We start from the raw sequence: 19757 nt of genomic DNA, 5'->3' as shown, positions 1-19757 counted from the left end.
AATAGCTTCTTCTGCTCTTAGAGGTGGCCAGAAGAATGGTCTAAACAAAGCTCTGTGTGTGGAAGCATGGCAGTGTCTCAAAGCACATCTAAGATCCTTTTTATTCTTGTAGTTTGTTTTACAGTTAGGTGAGGTTCATTTACGTAGATTCCAAATATTCTTTTGTTTTTCTTCAGACACACAAATCACCTTCTTTTATTGCAATTTCTTTCTTTTTTTAATCTCTATTACAACACTTAGAGACCTTCAGGCAAGGGTGCCTTCAAATTAAAATTTATTATTAATCACTCAGGTATTAACTTCAATAAGTTAGTTGTTCCTTGATTTACAGGCTCAGCCCGCCCCCGCTACAGATTCCTTTAAGGACTGCCAATCATTAAAGGCTACCAATTCTGTAATGAACTGAATTACTCTGCAAATAAATATTTATGTTTTTAAACACATTATTTTTGTTGAATGTGACTTCAAAGTCCTTTGACTAAGAACGTGCAAAGCTTCTCTCCCTAAATACATTCCAAAAAGAAAGCAGGACAATGGAAAGAATAATATAGTGATCTCAGAGGGAGGGACCCAAGCTTTCCAAAGCAATTCTGCTGTCAATGGTTTGGTACAGAACAGCTGCATATGAAAAGCAAAACCTCAGCACTTAAAAGCCAACGCCCTGCTTTTCAACAGACAATGATGGGCATCTTGGATAAAAAACAAAAGAAAAGAAAACAAAAAACCTTCTGCAACACGTAAATGTTACCAAAGATATCTGGATCCTTTTGGGGAAATATTCAAAGGCAAATTGTGCCTATTTTGCCAAGCATATATTTTGATAGCTTTAGGGTGCAGCAACGCAAGCAGTAAAAGACGAGGAATCAGTGGAACAAGAATCTCTTTCATTTCTGCCTGGCCTCTGTGCTTCCTAGAGTCCCAGACTCTATTCACATGTCTTGCTGCATTATCTTACTGAACTATTTAGCTGTACTGACATGTATATTATTATCAGACTTTGGAGCTAATGGCCCAAGGCAGAAAGGGGGGCTGTTTCCTTAAATCCGTAAGTACAAATTCAAGGTAGACTGTGCTACACTGGATCACAGTCTGAAGATTTTCTTCGTAACTACAAAAGGTCAGAAACTTAGAGTCTGCTTTCAAACCTGCCAGGGAAATGCAGTACCTACAATGGTGCAACAGTCCAGACAGACTGAACCCAAGCTGGAGGGGACAACTCCCCGCAACCCCCATTCTGTTCTTAGCTATATATACCACATTTATTGAATGGTAGCAGTCACCACAAACTTGCACTGGGGTGCATGAAGGCAGAATCTGGACCCATGCACTCACAATTAATACAAAATTTTGTATTAACACCAACCATTTTATTGAAAGAAATTATTTCTTGCCAGGGAAATCAGATGGGAATTCAGCATCAGGGACAACAGAGTTAAAGACAGATGGCAAAGAGGGGTGAGATTCATCTTGTCCAACACGAAATAATTTTTTAAGTTTAAAAAATCCTACACACTAGAAAACTCTGAGAAATCTAATTTCTAAAAATTGCTTTTCTATGTTCCTTCAACAAGGAGAATAGACATATTTTCAGAGGTTTTTTTCATCTTACATATCTTAGACATCTGTTTGAGAAGGAGATAAACTATTGTCCATAAAAGTCCATGTACCTCTGTTAACCCTGGAAAGCCTTAAACTGTAGACTACTCCAGTGAGATAAAACATTACCCACACCAAGAATGAGAATAATGTATCTACTGCATTACTGTTAATTCTAAAATCTCTTTTCTTAGACTAAAAATATCAGTTTTGATGGGAACATCTATATAACTTTGAGTTTTGCAGACATCAGCTAGAATATTAAGGGCCACTTTCACACTTGCTAAAAGCTGTAGCAGCTAAATGAAACCGATAAGCTTGCAAAGGCTTACACCAGATGGGGACTGGGTCCAGTCAGGATAAATGCTGCTTACATAAAAACTGTCCTAAGCTGGGCTTCTAAAATTGCTACTGCCAGTTCTTAGAAAGATGGATAACTGAAGTCAGACCTTTTTTCACATGGGTCACCTTATAGATGACACCAGATGAGAAGAGCCAGTGGAAAAATCAAATGTCAAACCAGTAAACACCACAGCGCAATAAATATCTTTAAAACTGGATGACAAGCCTAAAAACCATCAGTAGTGCTTAGAATGAATCAAAATATCAAACAGATCAAACAGTGTAACTGTAACAATAGATGCAGAGCTTCTGCTTAATAAGTCACACAGAAGAAAATTGTATTTGTGATCAGAAAATAATGTCATAAGAAAAACATGTGCTGCAAAATCACGTAGTTCATGAATAAGAGGGTGAGTTTGGGATGCGTTATGGTATCATAATTTCTAGGCAACTACTTGATAGAAATATTGAAGAATCTTGCACATAAAACATTCAAGTTAATGAAGAAAGTCAATATGTAGTCTTTAAGTCTTTAAAATTCAGGTGACATTTCTTCATAAACCTGAAGGTTCAAACCAAAGATTTTCCTCTATGGAAAGTATAATACAAATGAATTGGCACATGTATTCGAGGTTTGCCTTATTTACTTAGCCTTACCTAAATAAATATTTGGAATTTTTTTTTACTAGTAGTGCTTTGGTACTGAAAATACACTCAACTTACAAAATAATGTCAATTCACTGTTCATGAATGATTAATAACTTTATCACAAAGTCAGCACAATGCCTGTCTCAAGTGAGGGTTATCATGCAGGGTTCTGTGTAGCTGAGCTCCAAGTCGTAACTTGCAACAATCAAGAGAATTTTAATCATGACTTGCCAAGCTCTGTTGTGCCTCCACTGAATTTTTGCTAGGAATATGAATATGAATGTTGTCGGACTTGTTCAAACCTCTAGTCCAGTTAGGCCAACATAATGGCACCATCAGTAATCAGTACCAGATATGGCCAAAGCTGCAATCACCTTCAGAGGTAATAATGTAAAAAATTATCCACAAAGAGAGTTTTCCCCCCACCACATGTGTGTTTAAAAGTACAACACATCATCACTTTACGGAGCTCTTACCATCCAATATCACATTGCTAGCAGAAGGTGTGCTAAGTGACAGAGCTAGTGGCAAGAAGGCAGACTGAAAGGGAAACAAAACCTTGGGTTTGTGAGGCACCTCGAAGAAAATGTGTTAAGAAAAGCAGCTGGATGTACCAGCTTTTATCCTTAAGAGAGAAAGTACAGATTTGGATATACAGGATCCTGGTATACTTGTGTTTAGTCAAATTGAAACTTTCTGAAAAGGCAGCAGCATAAAAGAGAACAACTGAAAGGAACACAAGATCCCAAAAATATTTCTGCACAGCTTTCTGAGACCAGCCCAGAGTTCTTTGCAGCATCTCTGGGCTGCACATTTTTCAGTGCAGCTCTATAAACTCGTTAAACATCCCTCTACCATTCTGCATTAAAACAGAGATTGAACCTCTCTATCTTTTATTGAAACTATACTGTATTGTCCCAGAATATAATCAGCTTCGAGAGCATCAAATGTGCCTGATATTTTCCAATTTTTAGCACTTTGCCAATTACAATAGTGGGTGAGTTATACTTGTGCAATTCAGTAACCAGTCAAAACCTTCCAAGAAATTCTGCAGCACCAGTTGGACAGAGGTAACATCAGGAAAGATTTAATTCAGAGCCTCATCTAACTTTGATCTCTACAGCTTTCTTTTGCTCTGCCTTCACTCATACATCACAGCATCATACACCTTCTACTTTGATATCTCCTACTACTCCCTGTGATTTATCTCAGATGGTTTGAGTCGGTATTTTTCCCAAGTATCAGTTTGTGTAAAGAATTGGAAGAACGGTAGGTTAGGTGTCTAAAAATACAGCAATGAAAACTTGTCAATTTAAAGAAATCATAGCTATGGCTTTTATTTGTCCTTCATCTTAACACAAAACACCTTCACCAACCCCAACTTCAAATGCTTCCCTTTCAGGTATAATTTGATCTAGCAGAAACTACTTTACATCAGTCCATTGAGTGCTGTGGTGTTTCAACTATGCCAGCACAGCCACTGCAGTAAAACATGCATGTGTAGACAAGCTCTTTGAAAACTGCTGTAAAGCCTGTTTAGGTCAAATCAGCCAGGTTTCCACAGGAAAAAAAAAAAAAAGACAATGTCTCTTGCAACAGCAAAGCACATAAGTACTGCTATTTTACTGCAATTTACTCAATTCAGGCGCCAGATGGTTTTTGAGAGAAGTAACAACGAGAACCATTACCAATTCTGTGCATCTGTTTGCTTTAGAGCATAGTTCTGACCAGGTTTGCTCTTCTACTAGATTTTAAATTAAATTTGAGGCCAGTGCTAACTTAGCATACAATTTTTCAGTTACTCAGAGGCACAAACTACATGACTTCATGCATTATTCATGTCACTATGTGAATCACAAGACTGTTGTATACCCTTCACACTGACACTAACACTAACACATAAGATAACCCACTGTGAACCTCACGGCCCTAAACATCCATTCCCCTTTCCTGGTGCTAATAAAGGTTTTACATCCACAAGGTTGTTTTGTTCCTTATCCTTCAGAAAAATTCTTGGTGGTAAAATTTTAACAGGTCATCCTCTGTTCATTCAAATTTAGACTGTTTTTATCTTATCTGGCCATGCATAAGAATTAGGAAATTATAAGATTGGTTCTTGTTCTGCTAGTCTGGACAGCAAGCCTAGTGCAAGACATGTACAAAACAGTGAGGCCCAGGAGCACTACTGGATTCCCAGTAGTCCCTCCTGTTTACAATGGCCACAGTGACTGTAGGCAGCATAAGAAGTGTCAAGAGTTGCTGTGTAATCTACCTGCTGATCCAAACCCAGAAAAGGAGGTGGAAGTTAACAGGCAGGTATCCAGGTTATCCAATGTATTAGCATTACCTTATTTCTGAGTTAGAGCTGTCATGCAAGGCCTGGATTAATCTTGCTTAGGGAAAATTAAATTCACATCTCCAACTAATTTGCCTAATTTTCCTGAATATTCCTGTGTAGGCTTGCCTTTAGTCACAGTTCCTTCCCAGTTTTGCTGCGTGAGTAAATAGTTATGTTTCCTTTCCCATTTTGAGCTGTAGCCCAATGTACAACCATCAGGTTACAAAGAAGCTTGGTAAGTTGATGTGTCAGCTAAGCTGTGGTAACTGTTCAAATGAAGCCTCTTAGCAACTCCAGAAGTTAACTAATCCAATCACACTTAATTTGTTATGTTTGCATAAACATTATCAGTCCTGAGCTCTATATTTTGATCCATTTCTTTTAAGGGCTCTCAATAGCTTGAGGAAATAGCTTGAAAAGACATATAGATGTGACACTTAGGTAGATGGTTCAGTGGGTGACTTGGCAGTGCTGGGTTGGACTTAGTGATCTTAAAGGTCTTTTTCAACCTAAATGATTCTATAGTAAAAGTGATGGGTAAGTCATAGTAGGAAAGGAGAACTTTAACCTTCTAATATACTGTGTATTCATGACAATATAAAACTAGGTTGATCAGCTGGCTGATTAAATTATGCTTGAGGAGAACATATAAAGTTTTCTGAGGATAGTTTAGCAGTCTTGACAAAGAATATGAAAACAAGCCGAATCTTTATTTCTGCCCCTGCAAAATAAGACTGAAGGCATAGGCTAAGGAAAGCTAACATGGAAAAAAATGCCATTTTATTGTGTACTCATCACTGCAGATGCAACTTGAAATCAAGATTTGTGGTAAAATTACAAGATCAACAGAAATATTTCTACTTATACTGAGGACAAGTCCTTTTCCTGATTGAGAGCATAATGACTCACTTGGTGTCCTGAGGAGGCAAACCTCTCCCTCACAGGACCACAGGAAACAGCCTCAAGTTATAGCAGGGGAGACTTAGACTGAATATTAGGAAAAATTTCTTCACTAAAACGGTTGCCAAGCACTGCAATAGGATGCATAGGGAAGTGGCTGAGCTACCAACCCTAGAGGAATCGAAAAGACATGTAGATGTGGCACTGAGGTAGACGGTTTAGTGGTAGACTTGGCACTACTGGGTTAATGGTTGGACTCCTATAATCTTAAAAGATCTTTTTTCAACCTAAATGATTGTACAGTAAAAGTGCTGGGTAATTTGTAGTGGAAAAGGAGAGCTTTACCCTTCTCATACACTGCATGTTCAGGAAAGTAAAACTAGATAGCTTAGCTGGCTGATTGAAATATGGCTATCACACTGCTAATTTAAGCATCTGATTCTGCTGCTTTTAGGCACCTAATTCCACATTGCCTGCAATAAACAGAAGTGCAATGAAGTGTAAATAAAATCTTGAAAAAAAAAAAAGAAAAATGTAGAAAAAAATGTCCAGAATTAACAGTGACAAGTCAAAGGTTTCTTTTATGGCTGAAAAGGCCGAACAAAGAGGACAATTCAGAGCAGAAATATGTACCTTCACTGTTGACAATTATTGAAGCAGTTCCAGTAGCAGCATCTGTAGTTTGACCTACAAATGCTAAGAAAGAGAAAAGTTAGAGCATGCACTAGTTCAATACATTACTTTCAACCAATAGCATGTGATGCAGTTTAATTGAATTAAATCTAAAATGAACCCATAACCTCCAGCAATTTAAAAATGCTAATTACTCTTTCATGTGCAACAATGCCAGAGAAGCTAACAACAACAAAAAGTGTTAATTTACACCCACAAAATGAAATACGAGTCCAACATTCTTTAATTTGGCTACATCTCTGCATTAGAGAAAGCATGTTATTTATACAGCCTTCTCAAGCACTCTGCTCCTACTTGGAAATATTTCTTTTATCCAATGAAACAATAGATTCAAGGCTTAAGAAAAACAAAAATACTAAAACAACCCAGCATCTCATTCTGTGTAGATTTGCATTTCAGCAGCAATATTAACTAATGCTATGAAGGTAGTGGTGGGGTTATATGCATCCTCTTTGGATTATTATTCAGAGAAATTAACATGATGCTGGCAGCACTGTCTGTTAGAAAGATTGTCCCATGTTTCCTACTATAAGAACCTGTTTTCAGCTGACAGCAAATTTGTCAAATACCAACAAATGACAGGAATTTAGTAGTAGAAAACAGTAGCACCGTAGCAGAAAACTGACCAAAAAGTTGAGGGTTTCTTTTTTCTTCTCCAAAAACTGTATTTGAGAAAAACCTACTATTCTATTTGAGACAAATTCTGGTGACCTTTTGTTTAAGGAGCTCTGGTGTTCTAACTTTGTAGAACATGAATTTAATGCTGGGCAAAAGTAGGCATCTTTCTGAAGATGTGCCTTTGTGGCCAGTTTAACAATCTGCTCCAATTTGAAGAAGGCAGAAAAAACACCTTACGTCATGCTCATCTGGTTTTGCTGAAGTCTTGCAGGCACTTGCCCTGGAAGTACCCCTGTCTAGCTCAGTTACCAGGGTCAGAGCGGGACTTCCCTTGGAATTACAGCTTATTTTCACCATCAATTCTGTCTACATACTCGAACTGAAAGCAGAGAATGTGTGTCTTCTGTACTCTCAATACTCTTCCAGCATGAGCAGCAAGTTGCCCAGTTCAAACGAGGGAAAAGGAACAACAGATCAATAAATATCTAAATTGTGTGAGCAGCACTGGCAGCTGGTTTGTTGTGGAAGACAAGAAGACAGGGAAAGGGGAAAATTACAAAACAGATTGGAATTGGAAAGAAAAGGGGTGTGCTGATATGCTAGGAAACATGAGAGCAACATGAAGACATACAACAAGGACCCAAGTTATGAGAGCTGGCAGGACTGGCAGAGCCCAGTATCCTTCTGTACAACAACAGAGATGTGCTAGAAAATTATTAAACCACGACAAAAAGCCCATGACTGAAATAAGACTATCTTAAGCACAAAGCTCTGAGCACACTGAATCACCCTTGCCTCCAGATCTTGGAATACAAGTTAGGATCCTGGATCAACCTTACCAGCAGTACATCTTACTTTTCTCCAGGGCTGATCAATGGAGGAGGTGACAATCAAACACAATTCTGAGATATTTTTAACTTAATCAGCAGAAATTGGGACCTTGGATCTAAACATTCCAGCTGTTCAACTGATCTTCCTTGGTATCAATGAACTGCAATATGATGAAATTTCTGAATATTTTCCCTACACTTTTATTTTGTTGCTATAAAGATTATTTTAAAATTTATGTTAAGATTGCAAGATCAATAATTTAAATCAGAAAACATTAAGGTTCTTTGTGGCATATGCATTTTCATTAAGTGTTATGCATCATAATTGCTTCATTTATACGATCAAAGACACGAAGTAGGCATGCTTTGGAGACATTCAGAACAGTACACTAACAGACACTGTTTTCATGGCATCCTTGCTTGGATTCTTGCCTAATTTGAAAGATACACAATGAATAAACCTATATATATATTTGTGAAATATTTAGATGCTACACTGATAAGCATAATAAAAAAGCCCACAAAATACTGATAGTTTTGTCTGTAAAGCAGGACTTGAATAATGCAGTAGATTAAGCTTATGGCTGCACATTAAACAGAAGAGATAAACGGAATATTGAATTGCTACATAGTGATTACATCTGTCCATCCTTGTCTACCCCAAAGGAGAAAGGGTGGTGTAGACAAAAAAGTGATCATATAGTTAAGCAGTGCACAGTAGACAGGGAATTGGTTTTACAAAGGTAAAAGATAATAGAATATTGTGGATGCCTAATTTTCCCTTTTTCTGAAAGCCTTTTAACATTGATTTTTGTGTGTATGTGTGCTAACATCAGCTGCAGTCTCTAAGATGACTGCATGTGTTGGTTCACAAAGCAAAGGTGAAATGTACTGCATTTACCATTGAATTTCCACTCCGTCCCTCCTCTGACAACATGAAGTTGAGAATGAGTAATCAGAATGAATTTTTAAATTTCTCACTAGGCATTATTATAATTAATGCCAGACAAAACAATTGCATAACAGCAAGTTATCTTCAGGTGACTTGCAATGATGTAATCATCAGAGATTTAGAGGCAATAACACTACATTTTATTTTTAGTGGTACAGCTGACTTCAGGAGTACCCATATTCTCTCTTATATGCATTCATTCCTGCCAGCTGCATCAAAACAGTTATTCATAGTTCTGAATGGTAAAACATAACTAATAAGGTAAAACAATAATAAACTCTCCACCACCTGTTTCTGAAGTTAAAAAATAATGTGAAATATTTAAAGTAGAATTTTACCTGTAGAAATACCATTCTTCTTCAAATTATCAACATAATCATTGCCAAAGGAATCACTCCCAACCTATACAAAAGATAAAATAATGGGTTTTCTTTACAAAAAGGTGAGAGGATAAATAGACCATCTTTAGACAACCAAATGCTCTACTGTAATTTAAATACAACACTTTTAGTCTTTAGAAGCCCTTTGCCTGATTAATCAACAAATAATGAAATAAGAAATAATGGTAAAAATGTATTAATAGCATTAGCAAACAATAAGAACATGTTCTGCACTTTTCTCCTGCTCTATTATAAACACCCATGTTGTAATATTCAAGTTTCATCCTTGTATAGTCCCTGTGCTCCTTTGACACTGAAATTTCTGGGGATTTTTAAATCTGGACATGTACTGAATTTTTCAGCTTTGAATTGAAAGCATTGACATTAATTCTGGTGTCCTTCTACTTGAAGCTTGTATTTTTAATTTTTTATCTCAAGTTTCCTTGGTGGAAAAATATGCAACTGTGTTTATGGGACAGAAAGCAATGATAAACACAGCATTACTAATTTCTGCAATTCTCAGTACTAAGTGTACTGTTTAGAAATTCAAATTTTTTTTGTTTGCATTATCCAGCAACAGCAGATCAGGTTGACTTAGGGAGTCAAGCTATGGTCTATTGTTTTTTAATAGCAACTTTAAAAGCTTGTAATTTCAGTTCCATTAATCTTTTTAGCCAAAAACAATTCTGCTTGCTGTTTATTCAAACTAATATAAATTTCTTTTTGTTACATTACACAAGCTGAACAAAGGAGATGAGGTACATGGGAGAAAAAAATAGTTTAATTTGCTTAATATCATGCAAGCATTTAAAATATATTTATAGAGTCAACAAAGCTCTTGAGTCACCACTCTTAGCCTGTCTTCAGCATGCATAGCATGTGTTCCCAATTCCAAGAGTGAGTCGTGTATCTGAGCAGTGTTAAAGACTAACCAATGCTACAGAAAGTATTTTTGCAAGAGAAAAAAGAAGTATCTTTCAGATTAGAAGCCAAATTGAGATCCTGGTTGTGGGTCTAGAGAAGTCCTAACCAGTTATCCATTTTCTCATAAAACAGCACTATGTAGCTAACTTCAGTTAGTAGTGTACTTCAGTTACTAGAGGCACAAAGCAATTGCCTCTACTGGCTGTTGTTAAAAAATTGTCTATTTATGAATTCAGTCCTTCAGAAAGCTGAGAAGGCCCGAATACCAACTAGTGATCACAAGAATCAAACACTTTGATTCAGAATTCTAAAATTTAAAGTGTCACAGATAGATGATCCTTCTCCTCATGTATTTAATTGCATAACCACGATTTGAAATTTCCATTTCCTAAAACATCTATAAGGGGTTTTTCTAAAGCATTATTAAGGATAGTCCCAGTCTTTCAGCAAAGTAGGACAGCACTTAAGGTCAGAATAATCTAACCAGATGGAACATTGGTCTAGTACATGGAAAAAAAACTCCGATCAACCCAACATTTTCTTGGGTCACTGTGTTAGTCATTGTTTTCATATTAGAGTATATTTGTACTTCTGACTACTCCCACTTTGCCAGACAGGGCGGGTTGTCAGAAGCTGCCTATTCTGACTGCTTTAGGCTGGATGACTGCAGCCATCTGCAATTTAAACTTGAGGTGTGTTCACCTCTACACCCTAAAAACTGTGCTCTGGAATACATTCAGTCTGATGGTATCACCTTCTCCCTCCCTTGCTACTATGATTCTTCAACAAATTTCAGAATCTGCTCAGTTAATTAAGCAACAAAATATTTTATAACCTGCTTCAAAAAGCTCAGCTGAAACTTCCTTCCTTCAGCTCCGGATCCTGCAGGACTGACAGACAGGCATCCCTTACTTTTCAACTGTCAAAGCAGCTGAGATCAGCCATGGTACTTTCACTCGCAGTAAGACATCTCAGTGCTGAAGGGAAGTCCTCCAAGGGGTGTCCATGTAGGTCACTTTCCTCTGGAGACTTTTTTCCATGTTAGTTCATCAGTATCCAACCCAGTTAATCCTAGTGCATTTGAAGGACTTTATTTTTCCATTCAGGCTTTACCCCCAAGGAAGACAAGAGTATTGGGCATTAGACTCAGTTTAGATTAAAGGCATATTTACTGGCCACGTCAAATTATATAACATGGTTTAAAATATTTTCAGCTTTTGCACAGACTCTCCTAGATGGACTACTGGATAAACCGAAAAATAAATGTCTCAGTCTGCAGACCACAGAACACCGTTAAGAGCTGAAACAGCATTTCTTCTTTCTTGAATTCTTAACAACAAAAGCCATTTGTGCAAGCATTAAGATGTCGAAAGACAGAAAGAAAGAAGACTGGGTTTTACTGAAATAACAGAAATATGTTTTTGAAAAGTACTTAGAAAATATAGTAGCTACTAAATTTTATTATGATTGTGTATGTTTCCATTGCACTGAGCAAAGGGCTAGACCATTAAAAAATAAAGCAAAATTCACACTTGCAATGAAAAAAAACCCTTTAACATTTAGCAAGAAATGTTAGAAGAGAATTCACTGCCAGTTCATGTTGTACTTGAATCTGATCATTCTTGAATGCAAAGATGATCAAATATACACAATATGACAGAAGCGCAAACATTGCCAAAAAACCCAACCCCACACTGCAGAACAACTAGTGATAATAACTCACAGAAATGCTTTCAGGTGTAATTTAAATTTATAGCCAACATTGTTTAGTCTAAATATTGAATTGAAAGAACAGTGGGAAGGCTTCCTTGAGATATTTGCAGTACTTCTCAAAAAATCTTTGACAGACAATGATCCAACAAATCTAGCATCCTCCCCAACTATGGCAAAAAACAAAGTATGTCCAGTCAATTTGGAGTTTCATCTACAGTTAGCACAGGATAGACAATAAAGAATAGAGAGAGAAAAAATTTGATCTTAACCGTAGTAATGATCACTCAAAACTTATAATGTTTAATGACAAAAATCAAAGAAAAGCATTGTAAGAATATAGCATCTGCCAAGTTGAATCAGCCCAATGATCTGTGAGCAAGTCTTCAGAGCTGCAGTACATCAAATGTTTCAGAAAAGTAGGCAAAAATATCCCATAGCACACAAAGGTGCTAGAATTTGGATATGATCACCTTATCTTAACCTCAAGTAATGAGATAATGATTCAACCCTCAAAGCACTTTTACATTCCTTCTCAAATTTGTCACTGGCTTGTGAGTGTCTAATTTTTAATCATCTACAAAGTAAATTTCAGAGCAACCATATCTTCTAGCACCTGAATGCCATCAATGAAGTGCTGATCACTGTAACAGTGGGGAACATAAAGAGGAAGGTCTAATCAAGATTTCTTAAATTTTGAACATGTCTAACTCTTCCCAATTCTCTTTTCCTTGGTATATCAACCTAAGTTTTGCAATCCTTCTCTACATGCAATTTCTGTCATATCTGTAGCCAACTAGTCTTTGGTTCTGGCAGTACTCTTAAAGAGCCTCCTCCATGCTTAAATTTATAGCTGAAATAAGAAAAAGGAAAGAGAATTAGAGAGATATTTTAAAAAGCTAAAAACATACCAAAAGCTTTTTGGTACGTGACCAAAAGGTTTACTGGAATTTGCACGAACATTCAGTTCAGCTGTAATTGAAGAGCAAGTCAGTGCTTACCTTGCAGATCAGTGACGTGTTGGCCCCAAGTCGAGCAGACTGGACACACTGGTTGGCTCCTTTCCCACCAAAACCAACAAAAAACTTATGTCCAAGGATAGTTTCTCCAGCTTTTGGCAATCGCGTAGTAAGGCTGTTCCAATTTAAAGCAATATTTACATACATTAGTGACTGAAAATAACAAGCATCTTCAATAAAAGAGTTACATCATTATAATCCTAAATGGCTCAACGGTCAGCCAATAAGACTGAAAAATACTAAAAAGACATTTTACGGTTCTACTCCACATCCCACTAGTTTAAGTTTATTCCTTATATGCCACACTGTCAAGTTTCTTGTCCCCTCAAGAGAGGGACTGCATTTCTTTTGTTCATGTTTCATGTTTCTACAGAAGTTGTACCTAATCCCTGACTGGGATTCTCCACTGCTAACTCAGTACAGATAAACCATAAATCTATAGGTCTCACTGTTCTTAGGGGTTTTTTACTGTAACATTAGGCTCAAGTTTTTCAAATAGTTCATTTAATTCCATTACGTGTAATTATACCTTCTTAAACTACCCTTAAGAAATTTTTCACTCTGGTGTTCACGCCCCTAAGAATTGTAATTGTTACCAAAACCTGCCTCTCCTCTGCTGTCATACAGGCATCCTCTACATATTTAACATTTTTCTTTTTTAAGTTTTTCCTTTACAAATCAAGCTTTACAACTTCTCAGCATTTTGTTTTTTCCTTGAATGCAGTCCAATCACATTTACATCCTTCTGCGGATGGGTGCCCAGAACCAGATGCACTAATACAAGCCGAAAGCCATCAGGAGTGTATTCTGATTTCATTTCCATTTTGGAAAAAAACAAAACAAAACTGCAGTTTTGTTAACCCTACCAGATGCTTTGCTATCTCAAACAAAAGTTGAAAAGAGTAAAAGACACCACTGAGACTGTCGGGTAGAATTTCTCAGAATACAGACTACCTGACTTTTGTAACTTCTATTAAAATACGTAACCCAAAGATGCATTTTCAACACTCAGATAACCAAAATTTCTGTCTTCTCAAGGCATGCATTCCAGATACCAGGCCTAAAAATGTAATTTTAAAACCTCTTACGCTACAAACAAGTTCACAGCACGTGGAAAGGGAAGGCATTCCATGATGTACTAACAACCTGCTCAGTCAACAACAGTTACCTCAGACAGTTTCCAGAAGTCTGCAAGATAGAAAGGAAACGTGGGGAATGCGAGTCTGAAAGAATGCAAAAGAATCCACCCTCAATGATGAAGAAATTAACTTCAGTTCTGTTTGTCAATTTATAACATCATTCTACCAATACATCTCACAGCAGCTTCAAAATTCAAAAACTGAATTCTGGGCTCCTCAGGGCAAGAGGGACATGGAGCCCCTGGAGCGGGTCCAGCCGAGGGTAACAGGGATGATAAAGGGACTGGAGCATCTCACGTATGAGGAAAGGCTGAGGGCGCTGGGCCTGGTCAGCCGTGAGAAGAGATGCCAGAGAGGGAACTCATCAAAATCTATCAGTGTCTGAAGGGAGAGTGCCAGGAGGATGGAGCCAGGCTCTGCTCAGTGGTGCTGAGCAATAGGACAGGTGGTGATGGGCAGAAACTGATGCCCAGAAAGTTCTCACCTGAACATGAGGAAGTGTGTGGGTGAGTGAACCCAGAAAGTCTCCCTTACTGGAGATATTAAAAAACTGCTTGGATGCAATGTGTCACATGCTCTAGGATGACTGCTTGACCAGGGGGCTTGGAACAGATGGTCCACTGTGGTCCCTTCTAACTTCAACTATTCTGTGACTCTGAAAATTGCCAGCCTTCCAATTCAGAATAAAAGTTTAGATATCACAATAAATTATTCACTGCGGGGGTGGTGAGACACTGGAACAAGTTGCCCAGGGAGATTGTGGATGCTCCAGCCCTGGCAGTGTTGAAGGCCAGGTTGGATAAGGCCTAGTCTAATGGGAAGTGTGCCTGTTTATGGCAGAAGAGGTTGTGACTGGATGATCTTTAAAGTTCCTTTCAGCCCTGAATGTTCTATGATTCTATGCTTCTGTATTAGGCAATCACTACAGATTGTTTTTTGAAAGGATATGAAGAATGTGTATATTACTTTTTGAGCTTATGCTGCACCTTCTGGGGCATATGGATGTTTGCAGAATGTTACAGAACTAATGACAGAGCACAGAATTTTCTAATTTACTGAAAATTCTCAAGAAAAAGCAAACATTCTTTTTCTCCCTCTAATTTTCAATTTCTTCAGTCCAAAGGTTTAGGATCATTAGAAAGTCAAGAAAACCTAAAATGAAACGAGCAAAGCCAAACAAGTCCCAAACTGCAGAAATTAAGATTTTGGCTTTGAAGGAGTTGTTACAGGTCTGTGCTTCATCAGTAGTTATAGTTTCCAGAGAGGTGCAGGTAGGGATGCAGCCTCACTAACAGAGACACTCACTAACACAGGATGCCAGATTTTTAGGATAGCATACACAGTCACCAGGTTTCTTTCGTGTGGGTGGCCACAGATAAACCCCCAAAGAGTCACACATACAGCTCATAGCATGCATTTCCAGAGATTCAGAGCCAGGAACATTTTGTTGCGAAATGTTTAAACCATTTTCAATAAAAACACAAAAGCTTTTTAAAAATACACTTATTACCTTGTATATACATATATCTGGAAAGGATTGCTAAGCTCCTAATACAACAAAGTTAAAACTGCCCACAGCAGCATCCAGGAAATTGTTTCCAACAATGAGTAACTGTACATTCTCAGGGAAAAAGGTGCAACAATAAAAAGTATTGATAAATAGTAATACATAAAAAATATTCCTTAATGGTAATATCTGTAATTTATCACCATTTTCACCACTGGAAGCCAAAGTAGAGGCAGTTGTGGGCCAGAGAATGAAGGTCACAAGACTCAGCTGAGGAAGCTCCTCTTCAGCTATTGCCAGGGTACTGCACATACACCTCTAAAATTAGGTGCCATTCAGTAAGGGAGGATGTTTCACCCAGCCTTGGTAATAAGAACAAACAGCAGCTCTTGTATAGTTCCTTACCTAAAAAGCAGAACAACATAATTATTCCTGTTTTGCAGGTATGGAACTTAATCAATGCATTTTGCCTTTTCATGCCTTGGGTCAGTCAGGGGCAAAACCAAAAAGAGAGATCAGCTTAATCCACCAGCTCACACTGTCTTCTCATTTAAATTCTGCAGTATGAAAATGGCATCAATTCTCAATTCATTTTTCTTCCTTAGGCTGCTTTTTTTTTTTTTAGAGATTATAGCTTATTTTAAATAGATTTTGCTCCCATAAAAAGTCAATACATTTTTAAGCAAAGATTACAAATTTTTGTGATTCCGGCACACACCCCCTAATAGCACTGTTCAGAGTTCAGATTCAAGTATGTTCAACCATAAATACTGTTGTTTTAACAGTGGCCAGACTGTGACTTGATTCTTCTCTCTTTTATGTTGGCATCAACATGCAACTCCAGTGGAAGCATCATAATTTCACTGGTGAAAAAACAGGCTTGGTGAAGTGAGAATTTTGGTCTCAGTGTTTCAAGTAGCATGGCATAACAACTGCTGTGGGGTTCAAGCAGCTTGTGGAAGACAGGGAAATGACCTTTTTTATTGCTTTGATGGAAAGGTACAAGGCAAAGGGCAAAGGATCAAGTGCAAGTGTGATTTATAACTGGTCAATTTTTAAAATAAGCTAAAACAGACCAAGCAAGAACATGTAGCAACTTCCTGTAGTTCTCTACAAACGAATCTTCACCATATTTCATTTCAGGCATGATTGCCAATCATTCCAGACCAATTCTCCACTCCAGAAGCCCATTCTTATTTTCCATATGAAACAAATTCGGATATATACAGATCTATATATCTGATCTCCTATCTGTGCTGATCTATATAGGCAGTTTTAACTTTCACTGAAACCAGTACTCATGAAATAGGTTTCTTTGCTAATATAATGGCATTCTCTCATCATTTAATTCTGCAACTATACTAACTTTTGATTCACATCAGACAATTTTAATGAGCATTTCAGGCTTCTATTATGAGCAGGCAGTGATGACTAATCTGTATGATTAAGAAACCCTATAAATTCTTGGCTTATTCATGGTGTCACAAAGAATACTCAAAATAGCCTAAAAGTGATGAAACAGCTAATGTTACTCCAAAACTAGGCTAAATAAGTTAATTAGAAAAAATGTCACATGGGCATTCCGAATTGTTACATAAAATGTTTTGCAAAGCCGTTTACAACTTCTGATGTAATTTGAAAACACTGACCTGAAAAACCCAACATAAGTTACTATTCAACAGACCTCCTCCTTGCTTACATGACAAATTCTGCTCACTTTTGAGAAGATAAATGGTGCAAAGGATACTGAGCTCTTATGTCTTATGAACAATCAGAAACTGAACTTCAAAACTCATAATACATTCTAAGTAAAATAAAATCACTGTATGTTTTGCAAATTGTGCACGGTACAACTGAATCATATTTATAGAGGAAAGTTCAGACTGAACCATCTTGAATTACTATGGACATTCAAGGAATATCCTCACTCATAATTTAACCGAGTTTTTACAAAATAATATGTAAATGTAAAACACACAGGAATGCTGCCCACATTTGTTTGTGACAAATGAAGAATCTCACATACACTTACGTTTCAGAGGTTTGGGATGAATAAAGGCACAGACATAAGTATTCTACCACAGCACTAACTTTAACCCTCTCTTCCAGCATGTGCCATGAGTTCTCATAGAGGCTAGAGCAGTAGTATTTGTATTAAAGGACAGATATCCCTTTGGAGGGATGGCATCAAAACCAGAACAGACATCTTTACTACAGTGTTGAAGCACTGAATCAGAGGTGAAAGCACAATGCACTGAGTCACTAGCATACCTTTCCTGATATTCTGGGTTTTCTCAAAAAGTTCCCCTCTAAGCATGTGCCTAGATCACATACAGAGATAGAAAGTATGAAGAAGGAGAAAGAGAGAGATGCCTATTAAGCAGAATTTGCACAAATTAATCCGGAAATTAATCATGGTTTGCTTCTGATTCTTCACACCTAACCACAGTTTGTTCATTGTTTTCAACACATGAAAATTAAAAAGATGTATTATTATTGTCAGCTTAAACTGATGTGAATCTATGCCCTCTTCTCACAGCATTTCCCCACTATTTCTCTAGCACTGCTTCTATTGCTTACAGAGGCTCCTAATTCAAAATATTTTTGTTCAAAGGGTCATTTTCATTTGGATCTGTGCATTCCTCCAACTCATTATCCAGCAGGAAAGGTGGGCCTGTGAAGGGAGGAGCAGGAGACCCTGAGCCAGCAGCAGTACAGCCAGACTGCCCTGAGCCAAAGCTGGAACTTGCACTTGATACTACTTTGTGCTGAAAACACTTAATGCTCCGTTGCTAAAGTTTGCTTAAGTAGTACAGTATCCTTAGCTCATTAGATATATGGAAAAGCAGAGAGTATCAGTACGTTGCAGACAATGGCATGCATGAGAAAGGAAAATAGCAAAGCACATGAATATTTTTTTCTAAAAAAGCCCCAACAATATTCTCATCAGGCACTTGAGGGGAAGAGAATTTCTACATTAGATTAAATATCACCAAAAATGCATAAAATGACTGTCATTCAAATAGTATCAAAAGAAACATTCAGATTTCTTTAATTCCTGAAGAAAGGTGGAGATGATCAGGGGTAGGAAAATAGCAGCAGAAATACTAAATTTAAAACTGACTTAATAAAAAGCAATATAATGTAAAGCTCTAGAATTTAGCTTTGATTCTGTTCTCTTTGAATCACTGAACAAAACTTGCTTTCTCCACTCCTGGGAATTCCCTAGAATGGGGAAAATCCCAGTGAGATTAAAGTAGGTGTAACTAGCCACTGTCTAGTACATACAATTTACTGGCCTTTCATGAGTCTCACAACTGAACAAATACACAGGAGAGAACAGTTCTTGCCTCTAACATAATACAACATTGTGGTGAAAAAGTCTCAGACCTCTTTTGGATCTGGCTTAACATTTTGGTTTAGCCTTGGTCTGTTTTGTCTAGCTTCATTTTGAAGATTTGAACATGTGCTGTGGGAAAGAATCCATAACATGGAGACAAAAAGACCACACTCTTTTCAAAATCTGATATTCTTGACTCATTTATGCTTTCACCCCTTTTAATCATCCATTAAAATATCTTATTGGGAGGTAGAAAACTTCCAAGATTTCGGAAGAGATTACCTCAGGAATTTAGTTAACTAGACCTTGGTTTAAGCATGGGGCAATCTGGTTCTAGGTTTGTAGACTTCCTTCAGACCTTTAATGACTGACAAAACCCTAAAAATCATAGCAAATCTCTGGTTTTTTCCTTCTATGTTCCTGAACATGACAAGATTTTCTTTTAAAATAACCCCAAAACTTTTCAGACAATTCAAACACTTGCCTATTGCTTGGATGTTCGATGGTCTGAGCTCTCTCTGTAGCCCACAGGGATGAACACTATTGTAGCACTACCCAAGCTGGTATCAGGCACAGTAATTGACACTTACAGAGGAGTCCCTCTGCAGCACAGTGAGATGCAAAAGCTTTACACCATCATCCATTCAGAGGGATTTTTAAAAATCTGTTTGATTTTACATTAAAAAATATTTATAACCACAACACAACAAGTGAATGATAAACTGGTGCAAAACCACAGGAATCTTTTCAATGAGTTTTTCCATCAGGGAAAATATGTATTTTATGAAACAGAAATACATATAAACAACAGATAAATATAC

The 19757-nt window shown here is 37.3% G+C and overlaps 1 protein-coding gene across 3 annotated transcripts in view; it reads right to left on the bottom strand.

Annotated features, from left to right (window-relative positions):
- The window catches only part of RBKS (ribokinase), a 70001-nt gene that overhangs the window by 37357 nt on the left and 12887 nt on the right, over positions 1-19757 (bottom strand). For 2 of the 3 annotated variants that reach the window (XM_041413499.1, XM_041413501.1), the window contains exons 2-4: positions 12933-13065; positions 9256-9319; positions 6458-6520 (exon numbers count right to left, since the gene is read on the bottom strand). In XM_041413499.1, coding sequence (XP_041269433.1) covers positions 6458-6520; positions 9256-9319; positions 12933-13065 — 260 coding nt within the window. Of the gene's footprint in view, positions 1-6457; positions 6521-9255; positions 9320-12932; positions 13066-14038; positions 14139-19757 lie in introns of all 3 variants that reach the window. The other variant, XM_041413500.1, reaches the window with a different exon arrangement.

Source organism: Onychostruthus taczanowskii, unplaced genomic scaffold (genome assembly GCF_017590055.1).
Source record: "Onychostruthus taczanowskii isolate IOZ18803 unplaced genomic scaffold, ASM1759005v1 scaffold42, whole genome shotgun sequence".
In the NCBI taxonomy this organism is placed as follows: domain Eukaryota; kingdom Metazoa; phylum Chordata; class Aves; order Passeriformes; family Passeridae; genus Onychostruthus; species Onychostruthus taczanowskii.
The sequence above is the reverse complement of the archived record's forward strand: the minus strand, read 5'-3'. Positions and strand labels throughout refer to the sequence as shown.